The 18,887-nt window shown below is 31.8% G+C and overlaps 1 protein-coding gene across 6 annotated transcripts in view; it reads left to right on the forward strand.

Moving 5' to 3' along the window:
* Nucleotides 1-18,887, forward strand: part of LOC106461715 (structural maintenance of chromosomes protein 5-like) — a 326,380-nt gene that overhangs the window by 104,321 nt on the left and 203,172 nt on the right. For all 6 annotated transcript variants that reach the window (XM_022388747.1, XM_022388745.1, XM_022388743.1 and 3 more), the window contains one exon: nucleotides 8,660-8,731. In XM_022388747.1, coding sequence (XP_022244455.1) covers nucleotides 8,660-8,731 — 72 coding nt within the window. The remainder of the gene's footprint in view (nucleotides 1-8,659; nucleotides 8,732-18,887) is intronic.

Raw genomic sequence — 18,887 nt, forward strand, 5'->3', positions numbered from 1 at the left:
AATATGTATATATATATATATATATACATATTATTACTATTTGCAAATAAATATTTAAATTTCAGTTATTTTTCTTAAAACATAGAACAGTAAATAAAAAATATTTGGAAAACAATGATTTCCACTACTTATGATGTTTTCAAGTTCTTTTTGCACTCGTGAGTTGTACTTGCTAACCCTCATCGTAAGCCTTGTCCAAATTCACATGTCAATGTAGAAAAAACATTTTTGAAGACTTTATATGTGCATTTTTGAATACCAAAAAATTATAAATGACTATACCGATACTACAAAAATCTAATGTTATATACCAATGTTATGTATTGTTATTTCTGAACTATGCTGTAGTTGGGTTTAAAAAATATAATTTCTGTTTGGAAAATAGCATTGGTTATAATACTTCAAACTCTCCAGCAATACAAGAGCTTTTCTCTTCTAAGTAACTTAGAAAGACAAACAGAATTATATAGAGGAAATGTAGAGCTTTTGATTGGTTATAAACTTTTTGGTATAAAAAAGCAGACATAGATAAACAAGTGTTCTCAACTGATGAAGTGGTGGATAGAGCCAATATGGTGGATTTGATAAATATTATGGTATCTCATCTAACAGAAAAGATAGGAAGTTCTTATTTTATATTCTAGCTTGCCAGTATCAGAAATTAGAGTTTATGATTCGTATGAAACTATAGATGTTGTATTGTGGGCCTCATAGAATGTAAGAGTGTATAAAACTGTGTAGGAAATTATGTGTAGTGGTTGTTGAAAAAGATAAAAAGAAGTTAAGTTAGAAGAAGGGTATTGCCCAAAACATTGTATCCACAATTATATATATTAACTCCATAATGGTTTGACCTATAACATACTTCTTTTTTTCTCAAAATGTAAGCTGACCAAACCCATATGACATACCAGTGTGACACACAAAAATCAATGTTTTTAGATTTTTTTATATTTACTTTGAAATAAGAAATTACCTAATGTATAATACTAAAATTTGAATTAAAATATATAATTTGATACCAAATATATTGACGTATATTCATAAAATAGTAGTTCAATACAATTTTGAACGTAATTCTACAAGCATGATGACATCCTCTTGACCCCTAGCTACCTGTAATGATAGGGTTAAAGAGTTTGAAATCTTTGTTTCTAATTGTTTTTATTTCATACCAATTACTTTACTAGAAATAAAGGTATAAACTGTACAATCGATTGATTGTAACCTGGCTCATCTTATCATTTACATAATATATTAATGTTAATTTGACTTTGACTTTTTTATGTTACTTTAGGACCATATGGTCAATTATGGTTAATCCAAAATACCATATTATTATAGTGGAAGAGTCTTCTTTGATATAACAAATACCAAAAATTTGTTATAGTATTACACAGATAACTTTTAAATGTTAATTGATATTATACTATCATTGTAAAAATTAAATATTACTGCAGCTAGTGTGGAGAAGTTAACATGCTCATTAACACAATAATGTGATATTATTTCAGTAGATTTTCTAGTTTTATTTTTTATAAAGTTAGAAAAAAAAGACAAAAGTACCTTTACACTTTTTAAACATGTAAAACAGTAATGAATTGTCAGGAATAACAAGTGTGGAAATGTGTAGAAAATATTGTCACAGCAGATAACTGATAAGTGAATATATCTTTTACTGTTTCTAAATGTTAAACAATGCAGTTATGTTGCTCTTTATGATATGTTTTTATGTATGAAGTTTAAGATTGAAAAAGTAACTTAATTCTTAATTACTGTACCTGAAGTATAAATACATGGTTTTCCTTAGATTTTGATATTTTTTTGCCACTTGATAACATTTTTTGAAATACACATTTAAAAGTCAATTTTATATGTTAATTCTAACTACATTTCAACAGTTTTCAATAAAGTATTTCAAAATAGATGTTTTGTCTTATTAGGATACGATACATTATCTCCACTCACATAAATAGCTATTTTTTGTTTAGTGCTACCTTCTATATGCAAAAACGTTTGCTGCATTCCACAACCCTTGAAGCTCCCACCCATCTGGAGTTGACTTATTCCAATGCGTCTCACATTCAAATCATCATGCAAAAACCCTTAACCAATAAGAGTGCAACGTATCCTCTTGATGCATGTGACTTCCTCTATTCAATTTAATCGAACTATCAATTCTCGTTTGGCAGTACTCATGTCACTATGTTTTTTTTGTGCTCTTCATTATTTGGTTTTTCTTTTCTTTTACATAGTTGACAAATTTTTTCAGTTAACTTAATTTCCCAGTTTTTTTTTCTTTCAAAATCTTCTTTCCATCAAATATTTGTTTGATTTTATATGTCATCTGTAAATTTTGAGGTTAAAGTTACCACTTCAGGTATCATACCTCCTCCTAGCACTATCACACTGGCTGCAGGTGGGGAAGGCCCAACCTTGGATTTATCTGCTGTTATCTTCCGTGAGATTGATTGTTATATGGGTCAACCTCCTTCTCCTGAACTTGCTCCACTTCCTCCTGAAAAAGCCAAACCTGTTTGGGCCTTTTACCACCACTGGATTTTGTCTTCCTATTCCCCTTCTAGATGCTTTCAGTCAGGATTAGACCAACACATACTTGTATGCCTACCCTCCCATTCACCTTCTTCACAGGGTGATTTTGATCATCCATGCCACTTTGTGTCAGGTCCTTCTGATTTTTCATTAGTGGCTGACACAACTGTGGTTCCTGTAGCTTTTCCATCTCCAAACTACCCCTCCATTTTCTCTTCCTCTTATTCCATTCCTTCTTTGTTGTCCTTGGTCACCAGTGTTTCATCCAGCCATTCCTGTCCTCTCTCTTCACACTTGTTTTTTCCAGTCCTTGCCAAGGAGATTTGGTTTATTCCAATGGGTAGCTTTTTTTCTAGCTAGTTCCATTTGCCTTTTCTATAGGGAGGGGTATCAATGTAAATGGAACATTTTCCACCATTGGTCATTGGGTCAGAGGTTTTCATCCACTCAACCCACTGTACCTCATATTGCAGATTTCCTCACTTGGCCTTTTGATTGGGGGTCTTCTCTTTCCTAATTATGAGTTATTGGACTGCCTTGTCCCACAATTTTCGTTTTTCCTAGTATCAAAGAGTGTTTACCTCTCCTACTTTTCCCTCTGGATTCATTCCTTCCAGATTTGTCATCCACCTTGGTAGGCTGTCCTCCTAGATTGGGATGTTAATGTGGTTATTCACTGCCTCACCTTGCCTTCGTTCAATCCACATGTGCTTGTTATTTCACCACTCCCTTAATACTTATTTCCTTCTCCTCTTAGCCTATGTACATCAGAGGCCAGGTTTATTTGCCATCGTTGTTTCATGTACTCTTTATCATTCCACATATATTCTCCTTTCTCTGGATGATTCTTTCCTCCTCAAAACTTCATCTGCTCCTCCTTTTTACTGATTTCCATTTCTTCCGTTTCCCAACTTTATCCTCGGTCTGATCTGGATAGATTTCAATGTCTTGTACATGCTCTTTGCTGTTATATTGCCTTACCTTACCTTTTCATTGGCATCTCATCTTCAACATTCTTGGAGGAAATTCTTCAATTGGGCATGTGGACTACTCATATGTTCATATCTCACTATATGCATTGGATCGCAGTATCTTCATCTTCATGTTATCGTCTTCCACCTGTAGCCGTTTTTCAGATTTCAGTGAGACTTTGACTGGGTAAGTTATCTATTATTTCCATTTTTTTCCTTTTCAGAGGCCTTTTCCTCATTTTTTCATTTTCTTTTTTGCTACTCATTGTCTGGATCTTGCTCTATGGCAAGTAGTGTCTGACCAGGTATTCTTTGACTGTTCAAATCTGCACTGTAAGATCATGTCGACTTATATATTATGATTTTCATTGCTAAAAAACACACTGCGGAGATTAGGTGTTCCACAAGATCACTTGTAGGTTTATCTTTGCAGTATGTTTGCTTCATTTGTTTGTCTATCCCAGACTGTACTCACCCATGGACTACATGGGTAAAGCAGAAGGGATAGTTGCCTATCTCTGCCATTCCTTGTATTGAATAAATTGGTACAGTCTGCTTTTCAAAATAGGGTTCGTGGTCACCCATTACACTGTTTCAGATGTTGTCGTTCTACCATACTCTCCACTCTGCTTTCTCTCACTTTTTCTTGTAGTGGAGTTTGAGAGTCCTTACCACTTTCCAGTTCCAAGCCACTGGGGTGGTGGACCATGGAGGCATCCTCCTGATTGTGTTAATGAAATGCAAATAATATATATATATATATAATATACATAAATGATTATATAACTTTTCAGTTGAGAGTAGGGCAGTGGTGTACTGCTGGTGTAGATAACAAGATATCCTCCACTATGTAACATTGGAGTGAGCCATCAAAATTACAGTTCACCCCCTTCAATTGGGATTCCTCATCCTACCCCCATGTGGATGTCGGTTCCCAGTGCCTGGGTTTTGGATTTCGAGTTGAACCAGTCAAGATAAATCCTCACACATCTATTAAAGATGTCTATATTCCTCTTTCATACTCTTGCTACTCCATCAGTGTTTTGGGTCACAGAGGTACTTGCAGATGATTTCTGTTCTTCCCCTTCTGCTATCCCTCGATGCATATTATTCCAAGGATATTACTGTGCTTGGGGTGGTTCTGGTTAATTTCACTATTGAGGGAGATGGCTTACATTACACAGGCATCTCTTTGATACCGGATGTCAGGTTCCAGGATCTATCTCTCAATTTTTTATATAAACGTGCCCTGTTTATGGGTCTGGGGTTCTTGATTCTCTCCAGTCTCATGAACTTGAGGTGAAGACAGTATGATCCTCTTTCCTACCCCCACATGGATGTTGGTACTTGGTGGCTTGGTTGTGGATTGTAGTTGACTTACCAATGGTATGATCCTTATACAACCCCTGCATAGACATTGGTTCTCAGTGGCATGGGTTTTGGATGTAGTTTAATTGCCATGTGTGGTCCATCATGCTGTAGCCACTCTACACCTACTTAATTTTACCCACTTTTATATTTTCTGAGATAGAGTTGCATAAGTACTATATGTTTCGGTACACTGTCCGACCTTAGTTATGTCCCACTTGGATGTGCTCTTCTGTTTACCGCCCATATGTGCGACATCTTTCTACAATGAACAAAATATATACATGGTTCAGAAGTGGTGCTGTCCCCCACATCAGATCTTTGAATCTAACTGTCTCCTTTAGGGAGTATCCTTCAGAGATTTTCGAAGGATACTTATTTCTTTCCCTTGCACTGGTCACTCCAACTGTTCAATGTGGGATTTTAGTTATTTATGTTAGCGAAGGTAATGTACCGTATCTGAAGTTATAATTTTCCTATACTAAAAATGTATTTCCAATAGGTACTTACCCCCCACCCCCCTCACACTTCCCACCTTTCCTCCACACTATAAAATGGTGCTTCCATCTTCTGCCAAAACTCGAAGTGATAGTTTGGTAGAGTTGAATAGGGGGAGTCGCATGTGTTATGAGAGTATGTTGCACTCTCATTGAGGGAGGTTAATGCATGATGATTTGCTGGAGAGATGTATTGGAATCAGTCAATTACAGATGGATGGGAGACAAAAGGCTTGTGGCATGTGTACAGATGTTTTTGCATATAGAGGGCAGCACTGAACGAGAATTGCTATTTATGTGAGCAGTTGTAAGTACCTATCAGAAATATATTTTCAGTATATGAAAATTATAACTTCTGATATTTATTTAGGGTAATTCATTAAAGAAAAAAGTTTATGTTTTTATTTGCACATTTGCAAATAGTTTTGGCTCTAAAGAAAACAACCTGTTTGTAGATTTTTTTTTACATTTTTTCTGTTTATTCCAAAGAATAGTTGTTCACTAAGAACCTATCACACCTTGAGAATATATTATCCACTTTTTGATTTTAAAACATTTCTCAGAATTTTTATAGAGGCCTTAGTTGAAAGGTTGTTCTAGTTCCGTGGAAAGGAGTGTGAGCATTTGCTAGTGAAACAAAGCTTTGAAAGCAGTTTGAGCATTTACTTGTGAAACATAGCTTTGAAAGCAGTTATAAGGAGAGTTTAAATATGATTGGATAAAGAAAGGATTGGACAATCACATAATAGTAGAATAAGTGTAGGTTTATGGGCTTTTTGTTGTTGTTGTTTCAGTACACATTCCTATTGCAGTTCCATTTGTTTGTAAATTGTGAGAGTATTTTTGTACTAAATTATAGTGTTTCAAAGCTTTAGATACTTACTTTAATGATAAAACATCAGATAACGTTAGACATTGTAAGCTTCTACAGTTTAGAGTAGGGTTGAATGTGTAACAAAGAAAACGTTTTTATAAGTTTAACCCCTTAAGAAATGTACAATTCTTGGTGAGGGTTTTGTCATAATCACTTGGAAGTAGTGTATCTAGACACAGGAATATATATATGTACAGATTACAGTATAGAACAATGAAGTCACGTGACTAGAAATTATGTGAAGCTTAACAAAGATATCATTTTTTGATATGTGATTCTTTGTTTAAAACTAGGATGTTTTTGCTTTTCAACCTTTTCACATTGGATAGGTCAAAGTGTGCATGTCACATCCTTTCACAGAGTTACATTCAAAACTTAATTACATTACTATATATTTCAATATATACAAATAAACTTGCATCAAATTTTAATATTATTTAAGTTTTAATTTTATAAGGAAATATTTGTTAAAAAGCTCAATCTCCCCAGTATGAGAACTATGACATTTGTTATCTATGCCTTCCCTTTTCTTTAATTTATTTATCACCCCTCCAAGAAGTACAAAATGTAATTTAAATTATTCATTGTATTGTCGTTGCTCAGGCAAAGCATAATTTTTATAGACTTCATTCTTATTCGGTTACAGAACCATAAACTAGAAAACGAGACCCTCCTGCTACACCCACCTGTCACATCCTCTCTTTCATGTCTTGCCAATAGTTCTTTCTGATGCTTAATATTATATTATTTATAACCAATACAAAGCTAAAGATTCAATCTATCAAATGACATATTATATTACATTGTTTTCTCCACACATGGTTGTCAGTTTTGCTTCCAGTTCAAGCTTGATTCCCATGGAAAAGACATCGATAAGCTTAGCTGAATTTCTAAATGGCTCTTGTCGCATACTTAAAAAGGCAGAATATTTGTGATAGTTATGGGATATATTATGCTTTTTGCATGTTATTATTCTGTGTTTTTTGGAGCATTACTTAATTAAATAAAAAATTATCTATTGCAGTTGTACCGTCAGAATAAAAAAAAGTAGGGTTAAGTGTTATTGACAGTTGAGAGAATAAAGAAGACCCAGATAAGTACTTTATTTCTTGGTTTTTCATGTGTGTTTATTTATTATTATTATAAAAGTAACAAAAATTAAAAAAATTAGAAATGTTTTAGATTAGATAATTTTGGATTAGGGAAAATAAATAATAATAATAATAAAATTTTTATGAAGTACATTTGTGAGCATCTCGTGTTTGCCAAGTAAATTCAAATTTTATGGCTAGAATATTGGTTTAGACATGATTCAAAGGGCAATAAAATAATAAAATTTATGTATAAATAGATGTATACTGTGGTTTTTAAGTTGTTTAGGATAAAGAGATTGAGGTTCATGTTACAGTTTCAAGTCATTATAGAAAGAAGGAAAAGGGCAATTTATATTTATTTCCTTTTTTTTTCAATAGTTTCAAGGTTGGTCAAATTGACCAACCTTGCATAAAGTTAGGGTAGAGAAAATAACAGAGAAATTATAAAGTTTTTCTGAAAAATGCATTTTATATTTATTTGGAAGACTTTAGGGATTATGCAGATAAAACTTGAAAATGTTCAGGTGAAGAAAAAATATTCTTAATCTTAATATGAAAATCACTTTGTACTTGGAGCAATCAACACTTTGACACCATATAATTAACCAAGAGGCTTTGCACATAAGTTTCAGTTTATGGAATATAACTCCTAAAAGTACGAACAAAGGATATATGTTTTCATTTTAGCTTGGAATATCTAATGTATAAGTGTTTATGTCCTTCAAACTTATAAATTAATATAGTGGTGGAAATAAATTCTGAAATATGCAATTTGCGGTGAAGAAATGTCACATGATACATAAAAGTGGAAATTGAGAATTTCTTAAATATATCCTTTCGAACTTAAGAAATTTAAACTTATGTTAAAATTTGAATTTTGACTTAAGTTTATTGGTGTATGTTAATAATGAAATAGTTTAATTAAATTTTGAATGGAAATGTAATGAGCGTGATATTGATATGCAGGCTTTGACCTACCTGCAGCTAGAGGCTAAGTGATCATATAGGCTACTAATTAACAACAAAAAATTTTGGTGATATAAGACAAGCAGTAAAATGTTCCTGTTATGAAATATTTTTTGTAAACAATCATCTTTTTTATTTGAAGCAAATATTTCTGAAGAAAGATGTTTGTATCTGTTATTAATCAGTAATTTTATTTTTAGCAAAGCAGTTTGCATCGAACCTGGAATTTGTGAATACTTTTTAGAAAATTATTCTTTATGTTTATCTGTTATTCAGTTACTAGAAAACCATATATAAATAGATGCTTATTTTATATTTAATTTGGCACAATAACAGAGTCAGGAAGCAAGAGAATATGGGCAGAAAGTTGTGAATCGTACAAAACAGTTTGAAGAGTATGGTGAAAAGGTAAGTATTATAATAAAGTATGTTTCTCTTAACTTCTTTTATGAGCAGTTGTCTAACTGATCATAGTATATGTTTTTATTTATTTTATTAATATAAATAAAACTATGATTAGAAAATTTTTAGTTGAATGATTCTGAAGATAATATAGAACTTTAGTTTTAGAATTTGTAATGAACCTGAAGATCTTGAAAGTGCAACAGAATGCAAACAGCTGTTGTATATTCATGATATCTGCATTTGAGCACAGTTCTTTTGATCCTAATATATATTTTACATGTCAGAATTAATATAGTAGGGAACAATATTGGATGGATGATTTAACGCCTTTAGTTTTGTTGGAAGGTCTCAATTAATGTTTTATGTTGTTAAAAATAGAACCAAAAAGGAAATGTAACTTGTTATTAATATTAGTCTCTAGTCCATACAGAGTATATACTGGAAAATAATTATGTAGCTCTAAAATAAATTTCTTTAACAAAAAAAATGCCTGTTTTATAAAATTTCATCTATTCAATTATTTACTGATATGTATTAAAGAAAGGTTTTTGACAAATATGGATTGACATCTTTTGTAAACAGTATAATTTAGAGACAAGTAGATTGGTTTCACATTTATTTTTTGATATTCATGTTGTTGCTTTTGTGTCATCTAAATATCACTACATATTATTCTAATTAACTATGGAAGAGAGGGATATCATTAGTTAGATTAGTGTATCTTCCTGTTGTAACAGTTACTACTGGGAGAGTGGGTTGAGCAATAATAGCTTGTGCAACAAATTATGGTTGGAGGTTAATGTTCTTTACCTAAGTTTGAACATTAAATTTTGGGTCTGTCTTACTTTTTGCACTTTCAGTTGTCTATCTTTGACACACCTATACTACATGTTAACACTTTCCTCTGGTCCTTAAAATCTATAACTTGATGCTAATAAGAGTGCAGAATGAGTCATGATAATACTTAAAGATCATCTAAATCAAGGTATTCACACACACACACACATAAAAGATTCAGAGACACAATGATATTCAAGTTTGTAAGTGAAACATAAAGTAATAATGACAATAATATGTTTTCTGAGTGGTCTTACTTATACAGAGTACTAAGAAAATAATACATACTATGGTGCAAAACCAGGGTCTCCTGTCAAGTATTATTAGTGTGTTTGACTGGATTTTCTCACTAATATGGTCTATTACGCTAGCTAGTTTACTAAATCACCATTGTATGTACAGATTAGTGGCATGGTTAATCTTTTTAATTGTTAAGTAGAATCTCAGGTTATTTTGGCTAATTAACAATGAATAAATTATGTACTTTAGCAATAACTAGTCTAATTTTGAAACTTAAAATATTAGTTATCTGTTAATTCTAGGTGAAGCCTGACATGAAAATTTCAAGTATTCATTATCCAGTTAGGCCAGGTTTGCTTGATGATAATTATGCTGAACTTCCATGGTAATTTTGACTTCAACTGGTTGTAAATGAATGCTAGGTGCTGAAAATTAGTTAGGCCATCTAGAGATGAGAATCATTTTTTTTTTTAGTAGTGCCTGTTATTATGTCTCTGCACAGAAATGTAGTGTTTTTCTGTTTCTTCTTCTTCTTCCAAAAACTTTCAATCAACCACAATCCCTTCATTTCTCAGTGTATTGATTTGAAACTTAGTAGGATTATACCTTGGTCCAGTACACCCAAACACCTTTATCTTTTTTTTATTTAATTTTTGTAAGGATTTTATGAGGTCAAACAACCCAAAAATATATATTTACAGCAATCAAGATGAAGATTATCAGAAATATAAATTTTCATGAACCCAACACTTCACATACAAAAAAAGTTTGAGTTGCTCATTTTGAGTCTTTTTAGGGGGGGGGGGGCAGAGCTCATAAAAAAGCACAATTTTGGATTTTTGCCAAGTACTTGGTTGTATTTTGACCAATTTACATAGGATTTGGTACAAACATATTTTTTACAGGTCCCACACATTGACAAACATGAATAATAGAATTACCCATGTTTAGTAATTATTTGGGGGTAGGGGGATCAACATGCCACAGAAAAATGTAATTTTAGAGTTGTTTGACAGTTACTCTGCCATATTTCAGCCAATTTTACAGATCCAAACCAGAGATGTAGACAATTTTTGAAATTTTTGTCTTTTGCTCAATTTTTCAGCAAGGAAAGCACAATTTAGTTTTTCTTGTGAACCAACTTACATGGGAGGAGGCACAAAGATACCTTCTTGCAGGTACCAAGCTGTTTTATAGACAGTTTTCGATTTTTCTGTGTTTCATGATTTTTCTAGTGTTAAACTTGGTGATGCTAGTATTGCATGGTGGAGACATGTTGCATTTGCCCATGAATGTTAGCCTCTTTAATTGAATAATTATGTCTGAAATGTACTTCCAAGCTTTTTATTACAAAGTAGAAATCTCACCAACAACTGGCTGTTATGAAATCTCAATAATCCTTTTTCTACTTATAGCAAGTTCTAAACAAGTACTCATTATATATAATTTGTGACATTTTTTTTTTCTTATTTGTGTTTAGTACTTAAAGTTTGTTTTATCTAGGACAAATCTTAGCATGCTCACTCAAGTTAAATGAGGTTTGTTAATAAATGATTATCAATTTGAGCTTCATTTTTCCATGATTTATATATTCATGATCTCTATTGTATATAGGTGATGTTTTATCCGTAATTTTGGATTAATTATTTTTAACAACAGTATTTAACCCTCCATATGTAGTGACTGAAAATTTCATGAATTTAACCTTCCATGACTAGTTTTGAATATATACTTAGTCAGGTACATTGATGTAACATTTCTAAATTTTCATGCAGGTGTTCTGTATGTAGTATAACATTGTTTTGAGCTGAATGTTAAAAGGTCATAAGCATGTGCTAATCAAGTTACTCTAGTGAAGCTTGCTTGTGCCAATGACCAGAAACTTGTATTACTTCAGAATCGTGTCTAACCCCCACTGAATAGAGGTGAACCCATCTCATAGGGTGCCTTTTGTACTTGTCCAAATTGATATGCAGTGCTGAATTCTTATATGCTGCACTTTTAATATTTTGTCTCAATTCAGGTGGTAAATCAGAATTCTTATACTGTTTGTCCTGGATCGATGTATAGAGAATTCTCTTTGTCATTGTCCTGTGCAGAAGTGGGTGGACAAGATTCCATCTCTACCTTAGCAACCAGTATAGTCAACCTGGTAAATAGACATGTTGCACAATAATTGTGAATAAAGATTTAGTTTTTCTCTTTACTTGTATGTGTATTTCTTTCACTTGCCTTCCAAGTTTGAAATTATTCTTTGGAAGCATTTCCTGAATTTGTATTTTGCAAATATTTTTAAACTTATTCGTCAGAGATCAATGTATGTACCTAGGGTGCTTTGCATTCCAGTCCAAAAGCAGTAGTATTATATTGAACTGGCTATATAGTGAGGCAGGCAATTTATGACAAAGATCCTCTAAATACTTTGAAAGCAGTTTTATTTACAACATTTTATTACAGGAGTTGCCTAATCAAAGCCATATCATCAACAACCTAACCATTTCTTCATTGCCAATTCCGCAGTGATGCTTCATCTTCAGATTCTGTCTTAACTGAAGTGTTGCTTTCTTTCCGTGATTGTTCTTCAACTTGATCATTATTATTTTCCTTTTGCAATCCAGTATTTTCTTCCATTTATGGTATATTTTCTTCTTCCTACCCTTGGATAATGGCTCTACTCTACAAATTTGTATCCTGATTTTCAACGTTGGGGTAAATTGTGCAATAGAATCAGCATTAGTAGAGTCTGTGCATGACTATGCAGTAAACGATGACAAATTAGTTCACTCATTGGCTTATGTGGTCTTTCAAACTCTTTCTCGATTGTTCTGGAAATAGAGCTCTATAACTTTTCTGCCAATTTTGTGGACAAGGTTATATTATGTATCCCATCTTGTTATAATTCTATGATGTAAATGCACCCCAGGAGAATCAATGAATTTCAGTTTCATTAAAACTGGTAAAGAAATGGGTTGCTAGAATGGTTTTTGAACATTTGTCAACTTGTCAGGTCTTTTGGTAGTTTAGATTTGAATCAGTAAATTTTTTCCACATTTTTTGCATAATGTTTGGCCTGTAGACATTTACTGCAGTCCTTGTGTAGTATTTTGTCATTTTTGTATACAATATTGCCACCTTTTAACAAAGCAAACTTCTTCCTTGAGCTCCCTTCTTACAAGTTTTTCTAAACTTTTTGTATGAATTTTGTAATTTTTCATTTATATAGCAAACTTCAATTTGTTTTAAACTTCCTTCTGACTTTTCTGTTTATTTCACTACTTTAAAGCTTAATTTTCTGAAATGGTAGTTTGTATTTTTTAAAACACATTGCTGTGTAACACTAAATATACTACTACTGAGGGTTGAGTAGTGCATGCATTGTGTAAGTTGATAGGTTAACGTGAGATACACATTTGCCAAGTTGTTTACATGATTCAAAAGGTAATAAAAAATAAACATATTTATACTTTACAAGTTTAAAGCTATTTATGATAAACAAAGGTAATTTCATTTCTAGGAAGAAAAAATGTAATTTAGATTTATTTCGTATTTTTTTTTTATGGTAGTTATGAAGTTAGTCAAATTGACCGACCTCATATTGAGTTAGGGTACACAAAATAACAGACAAAATATAAAGTTTTACTGAAAAAATGTGTGAAATTTATTTTAAGAAGTTTGAGAGATTATGCAATTGAACTTTGGTAATTTTCAGATGAAGAAGAGTGTTTTTAATCTTAATGTAAAAGTCACTTTGCACTCGGAGCAGTCAAAACTTTGATTCCGTATATTCGCAGAGAAATGTTTAGGGAAAATACTTCATTAAAATTTTGATATTTTGTCTACAAAAGACTTAATGCATACTGAAAGCTTTCGAAATTTCATGAAGATACACAAAACATATTATAAATTATAGCATGGAAACTATAAAGGTTAACTTGGGGTCACAATCTTAGCCAATTTGAATGAGACCGTAGTGAGAGTGTTAATCATGCTATTAGTACTTACTATTATTAGTATAGTTACAATGCAGTAAGATATTTATAATGCCTAGTATGGAGTAGTCAAAGTTAGTGTAAATTAACTGTCTAGATTAGTCAAGTCATGCCATGAAAAAATTTGTAGGAAATGATGATTAACTGCTAAAGAAACAGTAGTACAAAGGCCTATGGAAAAAAAGTAGTGTTAAGAAGGCAGAATGAAAACATTGATTAAAAGTATTAAAGTCAGGAGGGAAAAAAACTAAAATGACACATGGCTTAGTTTTCCAAGAATGAAAGCACTACTGAAAGGTATGTAACTTAATGAAAAATGTAAGTTATTTGATTACTCTAACTGGTTTTACAATTTTTCATTCAATTTGGTATGATTTGCTTATGCTCATGCAAACTAGCCTTTTTTGTCAGTTTGAGCTACTTCAAAAAGTGGAGATAATTAACCTTTATTCTTCACACATTATTCCCCAGAATTCAATGTATGGAAGAGGAAAAGTGAAAATAGTCTTGCCTCATAGTCATTCCTCTCAACAATTTCAGGTCATAGTGTATTATTCAGATATGGAAAGTGAGGACAGAGAAGGTACAACTTTATTAACAAATATGCAGAAGTAAAACATTGACATAAAAAGCAAATACATTCTGCATGAAGGCCTTTTTATTTGACCAAGTGATATGAAGTTCTCATAAGAAATAAAACATTGTTAACAAAAAGAGAGAGTGAAATGGGTTGCCATGGTGCAAGGTTATTACCCCTTTTCTTACAACAATGGGAGTGTGGTGGTGAGGGAAGAGAAAAAAAGAACCTATTAGGTGGTTATCCAGATGAAACCTTAATCAAGTTGTCCAAGATGACTTATTATTTAAACATTGTTGTATAATGTCAGTAGTCCAGACTGCTTATTAATGGTTGATGCTTTTTCTCTATATCACCACTATACTGAGTCAGGAATGGCCTAGCCACCGCATTAAGTCTATTTTTCAGTAACCAGAACAATTAAACTCTAGAACATTGGAGTAACTATGCTATTCATAAATTGTCCAAATGTGAGTTATTCCAATTTTTTTGCTTGAGCATAGGAGGAATTGGTTCATTTAGAATAAAGGCTACTGTGTCAGCAGAGAGGAGTAGGAGGGGCTTGATACATACTAATTTCTGTCCAGTAAATAGGGGAGCAGCTTCGTTGTTGATTTTACATGACATCAGTGACTACCAGAATCTCCCAAGTTAACCATATCTAACACCTAGAGAAAGATCTTTTTCTCTTGGCCAGTGGAAGATAGTTTTCTGTGGAGGAAACAATGACTATAAAAATCTGAATGAAAAATCAAGCAAAAAGAGGAATTGTTATTGTTGATCTGGACCTATTCAGTAAATGAAATAGAAGTTTCCACTGTGGAATTTGGTGGCTAGACACTATTTTAGGATTGAAGTAAGATATATCTGTGATTACAAAACTGAAGAAATATGGAGAGTCAAACTGACCTCCTCAGTCACCATGCTCCCATGGAAAACAGTTGATTACTTTGGCAAGTGTCACCCACTACCAAGAAAATATAAGTGGCACTGAAGAAAACCTGGATGAAATTACAAGAAGCAGTTTGACAATCATTGGAAAAGAAGAAGTACCAATACTGTGCTTCAACTCGTGTAACACATCAGTGCATTATAGAGATAGCCTTTTGAGTTCAGTAGCAGAAGTATCTTCTCTTGAAGGCTTTTGAATATTTCAAAGAAACTGATTAAAGCTTTCTCTGACCATTTCACTGGTTATAGTTATAAAATTTTTGACTGGTTCCCAAGATGTAAGAATCATCATAAGAAAAATTTGTGGGGATAGATTGTAGGTTAGGTTGCATCAATGTTACTAAGAATCACATTAGTATTGCAAATATGTAACCTATTGCCAAACCCCAAAAACAAAGACTGACTAGTGACGCTATTTAGCTGAGAAGAAAGTATTGAGGATCTTAAATAAAAGCCACATCCAACTGTAAAATAGTACCTGCTTACCACCTGTTATAATTGTTTGCATCACCGTCATAAAATTGAATGCTGTCATCTTTCTCATTTCCTTCCCACTACCTTGTGCAATTGAATGTAACAATACTTTTGTGAGACAGTTGTTATACACCATGGACTTAGGTTGACAAATGAAGACTGCTTTCAGAACTAGTTTTATATTGTGCCTCATTTATATCAATGAAATTCTGATAGTCATCATGTTTTAGAGGTCATTCAAATTCAATTAAAAAAATATTGCAATATTTTCCAGCTTCAACATTTCAAAGTCAGCTCACATTTGTTAGAGATGTGTTAATATTTTTTTCAATGGAAGGCATACAAAATATCAGATAAGTATCTCAAATGTTAACTAGTGTACATTTCAAAAGTGTCTGTAACATCTCAAATATTAACTACTGTACATTTCAAAAATGTCTGTAATATATTTCTTGCATTTAGGGAATTATGATAACATGAAATATCTATGTTTAGCTGAAATTTTCAACATCAGTTGGTATTATTCAAATGATTATAATTCATAAATTATTTTCCATTACTTATATGTTACGTTCAGCAGATCATTAAATTTGACATTTTATTCATATGCAAGTATATATTTATTCTTTTTAGTACCAGCTTTTTACCTCATATTGTCACATAATCTTTTTAGTTTTGCATATGATAAATTTGCATGAAAAGAACTTTTGAGGAAGAAAGCATAAGCGAAATCTTAGTTTTAAAACTAGTAATTACACCTCTGAAACATGGACAGATGGAAAGCATTTCAGTTTTACCCATTATTTGGACATGTAGGGTAAGCAGGAGTTGGCATGTTTGTGGTTGTTGCTGTTGAAAGCTACATTGTAATATAAAATTGATATCATATCATGGGGATCATTTAATAAAGGAACATAATTTTACATTTGAATAGTCATCATAATTTCATATTTACTTATGTTTTTTGGGCTTCACATGTATCACGAGATTGATAAAATTTGTTTTTTTCTTAACAACACAGGTTTTTTTTTATGTTACTAGTGTAACATATATTATTTTCTACAACTTATCACTCCATCTGGGTAATAAACTTGTGCATGTTAATAAATGGACAAATTATATATAAGTATATACAATGTCAAGTTTAACCAAGTACAAATTTTTGATATAAAATGCAAAATCGTTTCATATTCTAATCATGTGGGTCACATCCACTAATGGTGAAAATCTTTACAATGCAATTCTTCATATGGTGTATGTGAATTATTTGTCTTAATAAACTAAAAGCCTCTTGTTTAAACTTTTGGCCTGTCATTCTACAATAGAAATTTAAATAAAGTTCCTCTGATCATTTAAAATCACTGGTTGTAATTATAGAATTATTGACTAGTTCCCATGAAGCAAGAACCATGATAACAAAACAGATAGTAGGTTAGGCTGTGCCAATGTAACTAGGAATCACATTAGTATTTAAGATGATGGCATTTAAAGCTCATTTATAGAACAACCAGATGCTGTAATTTTTAGTCATTCTAGTTATAGTTTGCCTGAGATTGAAAAGAAAGTTTGAATAATTTTCACCCTCCACAGATTATAAAATTCTAGGTGAATAAAATTGTGGTGAAAACTTGTGTTCTTAAAAGACAAACACTTTTAACTTACAAAACATAAATACTACATTAACTCTGAACAATTAAGTATCTAACTTAGTATGTCAGTTTCTTTCTTGCTTCTAAAACTTTATCATAAATTCAGTTGGTGTAATCATCTTTTGACATTAGTGAACAATTTTTTAATATTTATAAAACAGTTTGTTAATTTTGTAAAACCTTAAACCAAACTGAGTTGTCTTTATTCATGCCAAAACATACATTTCTCTTTTCCTCATTTTCATGAGACTTCTCATACCAAATTCCTGGAAGCTTTGTTTAATTGCAGGAAAATATATGAACTCTTGACAAAGTACCTAACCTTGTAGATTTTTAAAACACATTAGAAGTACAGATCATTGTATATAAAAGAGAATTTGAATATTAGAAAAAAAAGTGTCCAGTATTATGCAACATTCAATTACAATCTGTATTCAATTGATGATTAAAGAACTTCAAGATTGTTGAGAGAGCCAGTAAAGTAAGAAAACTGAGAAAATAAAAAAATTTATAATAAAAAGAAACAAACCTGAACTAAGTCAAGTGGATAGGGAAACTAAGCTAATGCTGGAACTTTAAATTGATTTGAAAGTTCTTTGCCTTTTGAATTTAATGGTAATAGACAGTATGTGAAGTTCTGTGGTATTGCTTCGCAACTGAAACTTATCTCTGTGTTAATGAGTGGAGACCAGATTGTAGATGCCACAGCCTTTTACAGAGAGACATTAACATGGTATTAACTATTCATTTTTTCCTACATGTTCATGGTAGAGGAGAGGAAATACTGGATACAATATATAGGAATACTGGAAAATACCCTTATACATATGCATTTTGGAGGTCCTTAACTTTCTCAACCTGGGCTTCGTCCCTGGGACCGACCTCGTAACGATTTCATGCTTGTTATAGTTTTCATGCTATAACTTTTAAATTAGTAAGTGAATGTTAACGAAATTTGACAGATTATCAGTAAACATTACAATGCTTTCATACACAGAAAATCTAACCAAACCTTAAGACTTAATAAAAAAAATTAAAGTAATGTTTCTTTCATGCTTTTTTTATTTTCACATGTTGCTTATCTATCATGTAAAGTAATATTCATTTTAAGATTCAGAATACTTTTATGCAACAGAAAATTTTCAAATTTCACATGCGAAGTCTTTATAATGTTGAGATAGTTATCAAACATTTCTTTAGAAAAAACTTTATATTTATCTGTTATTTTCAGGAATTAATCTCTGTACGGGTTCGATAGATTTGACTGATCTCACGACCACCATAAAAAATTAGGAAATAATTATATATTATGCCTCTTTCATTCTAGAATGAACACATAATAACATGAAAACATAAATGTTTAGAATTAATCGCTTAAATCTCATATCATTATACATTTATATATATATATTTGTTATTTTTATTATATTGATCTTTCAGCT

This window comes from Limulus polyphemus, unplaced genomic scaffold, assembly GCF_000517525.1.
Source record: "Limulus polyphemus unplaced genomic scaffold, Limulus_polyphemus-2.1.2 Scaffold1017, whole genome shotgun sequence".
NCBI classification, from domain to species: domain Eukaryota; kingdom Metazoa; phylum Arthropoda; class Merostomata; order Xiphosura; family Limulidae; genus Limulus; species Limulus polyphemus.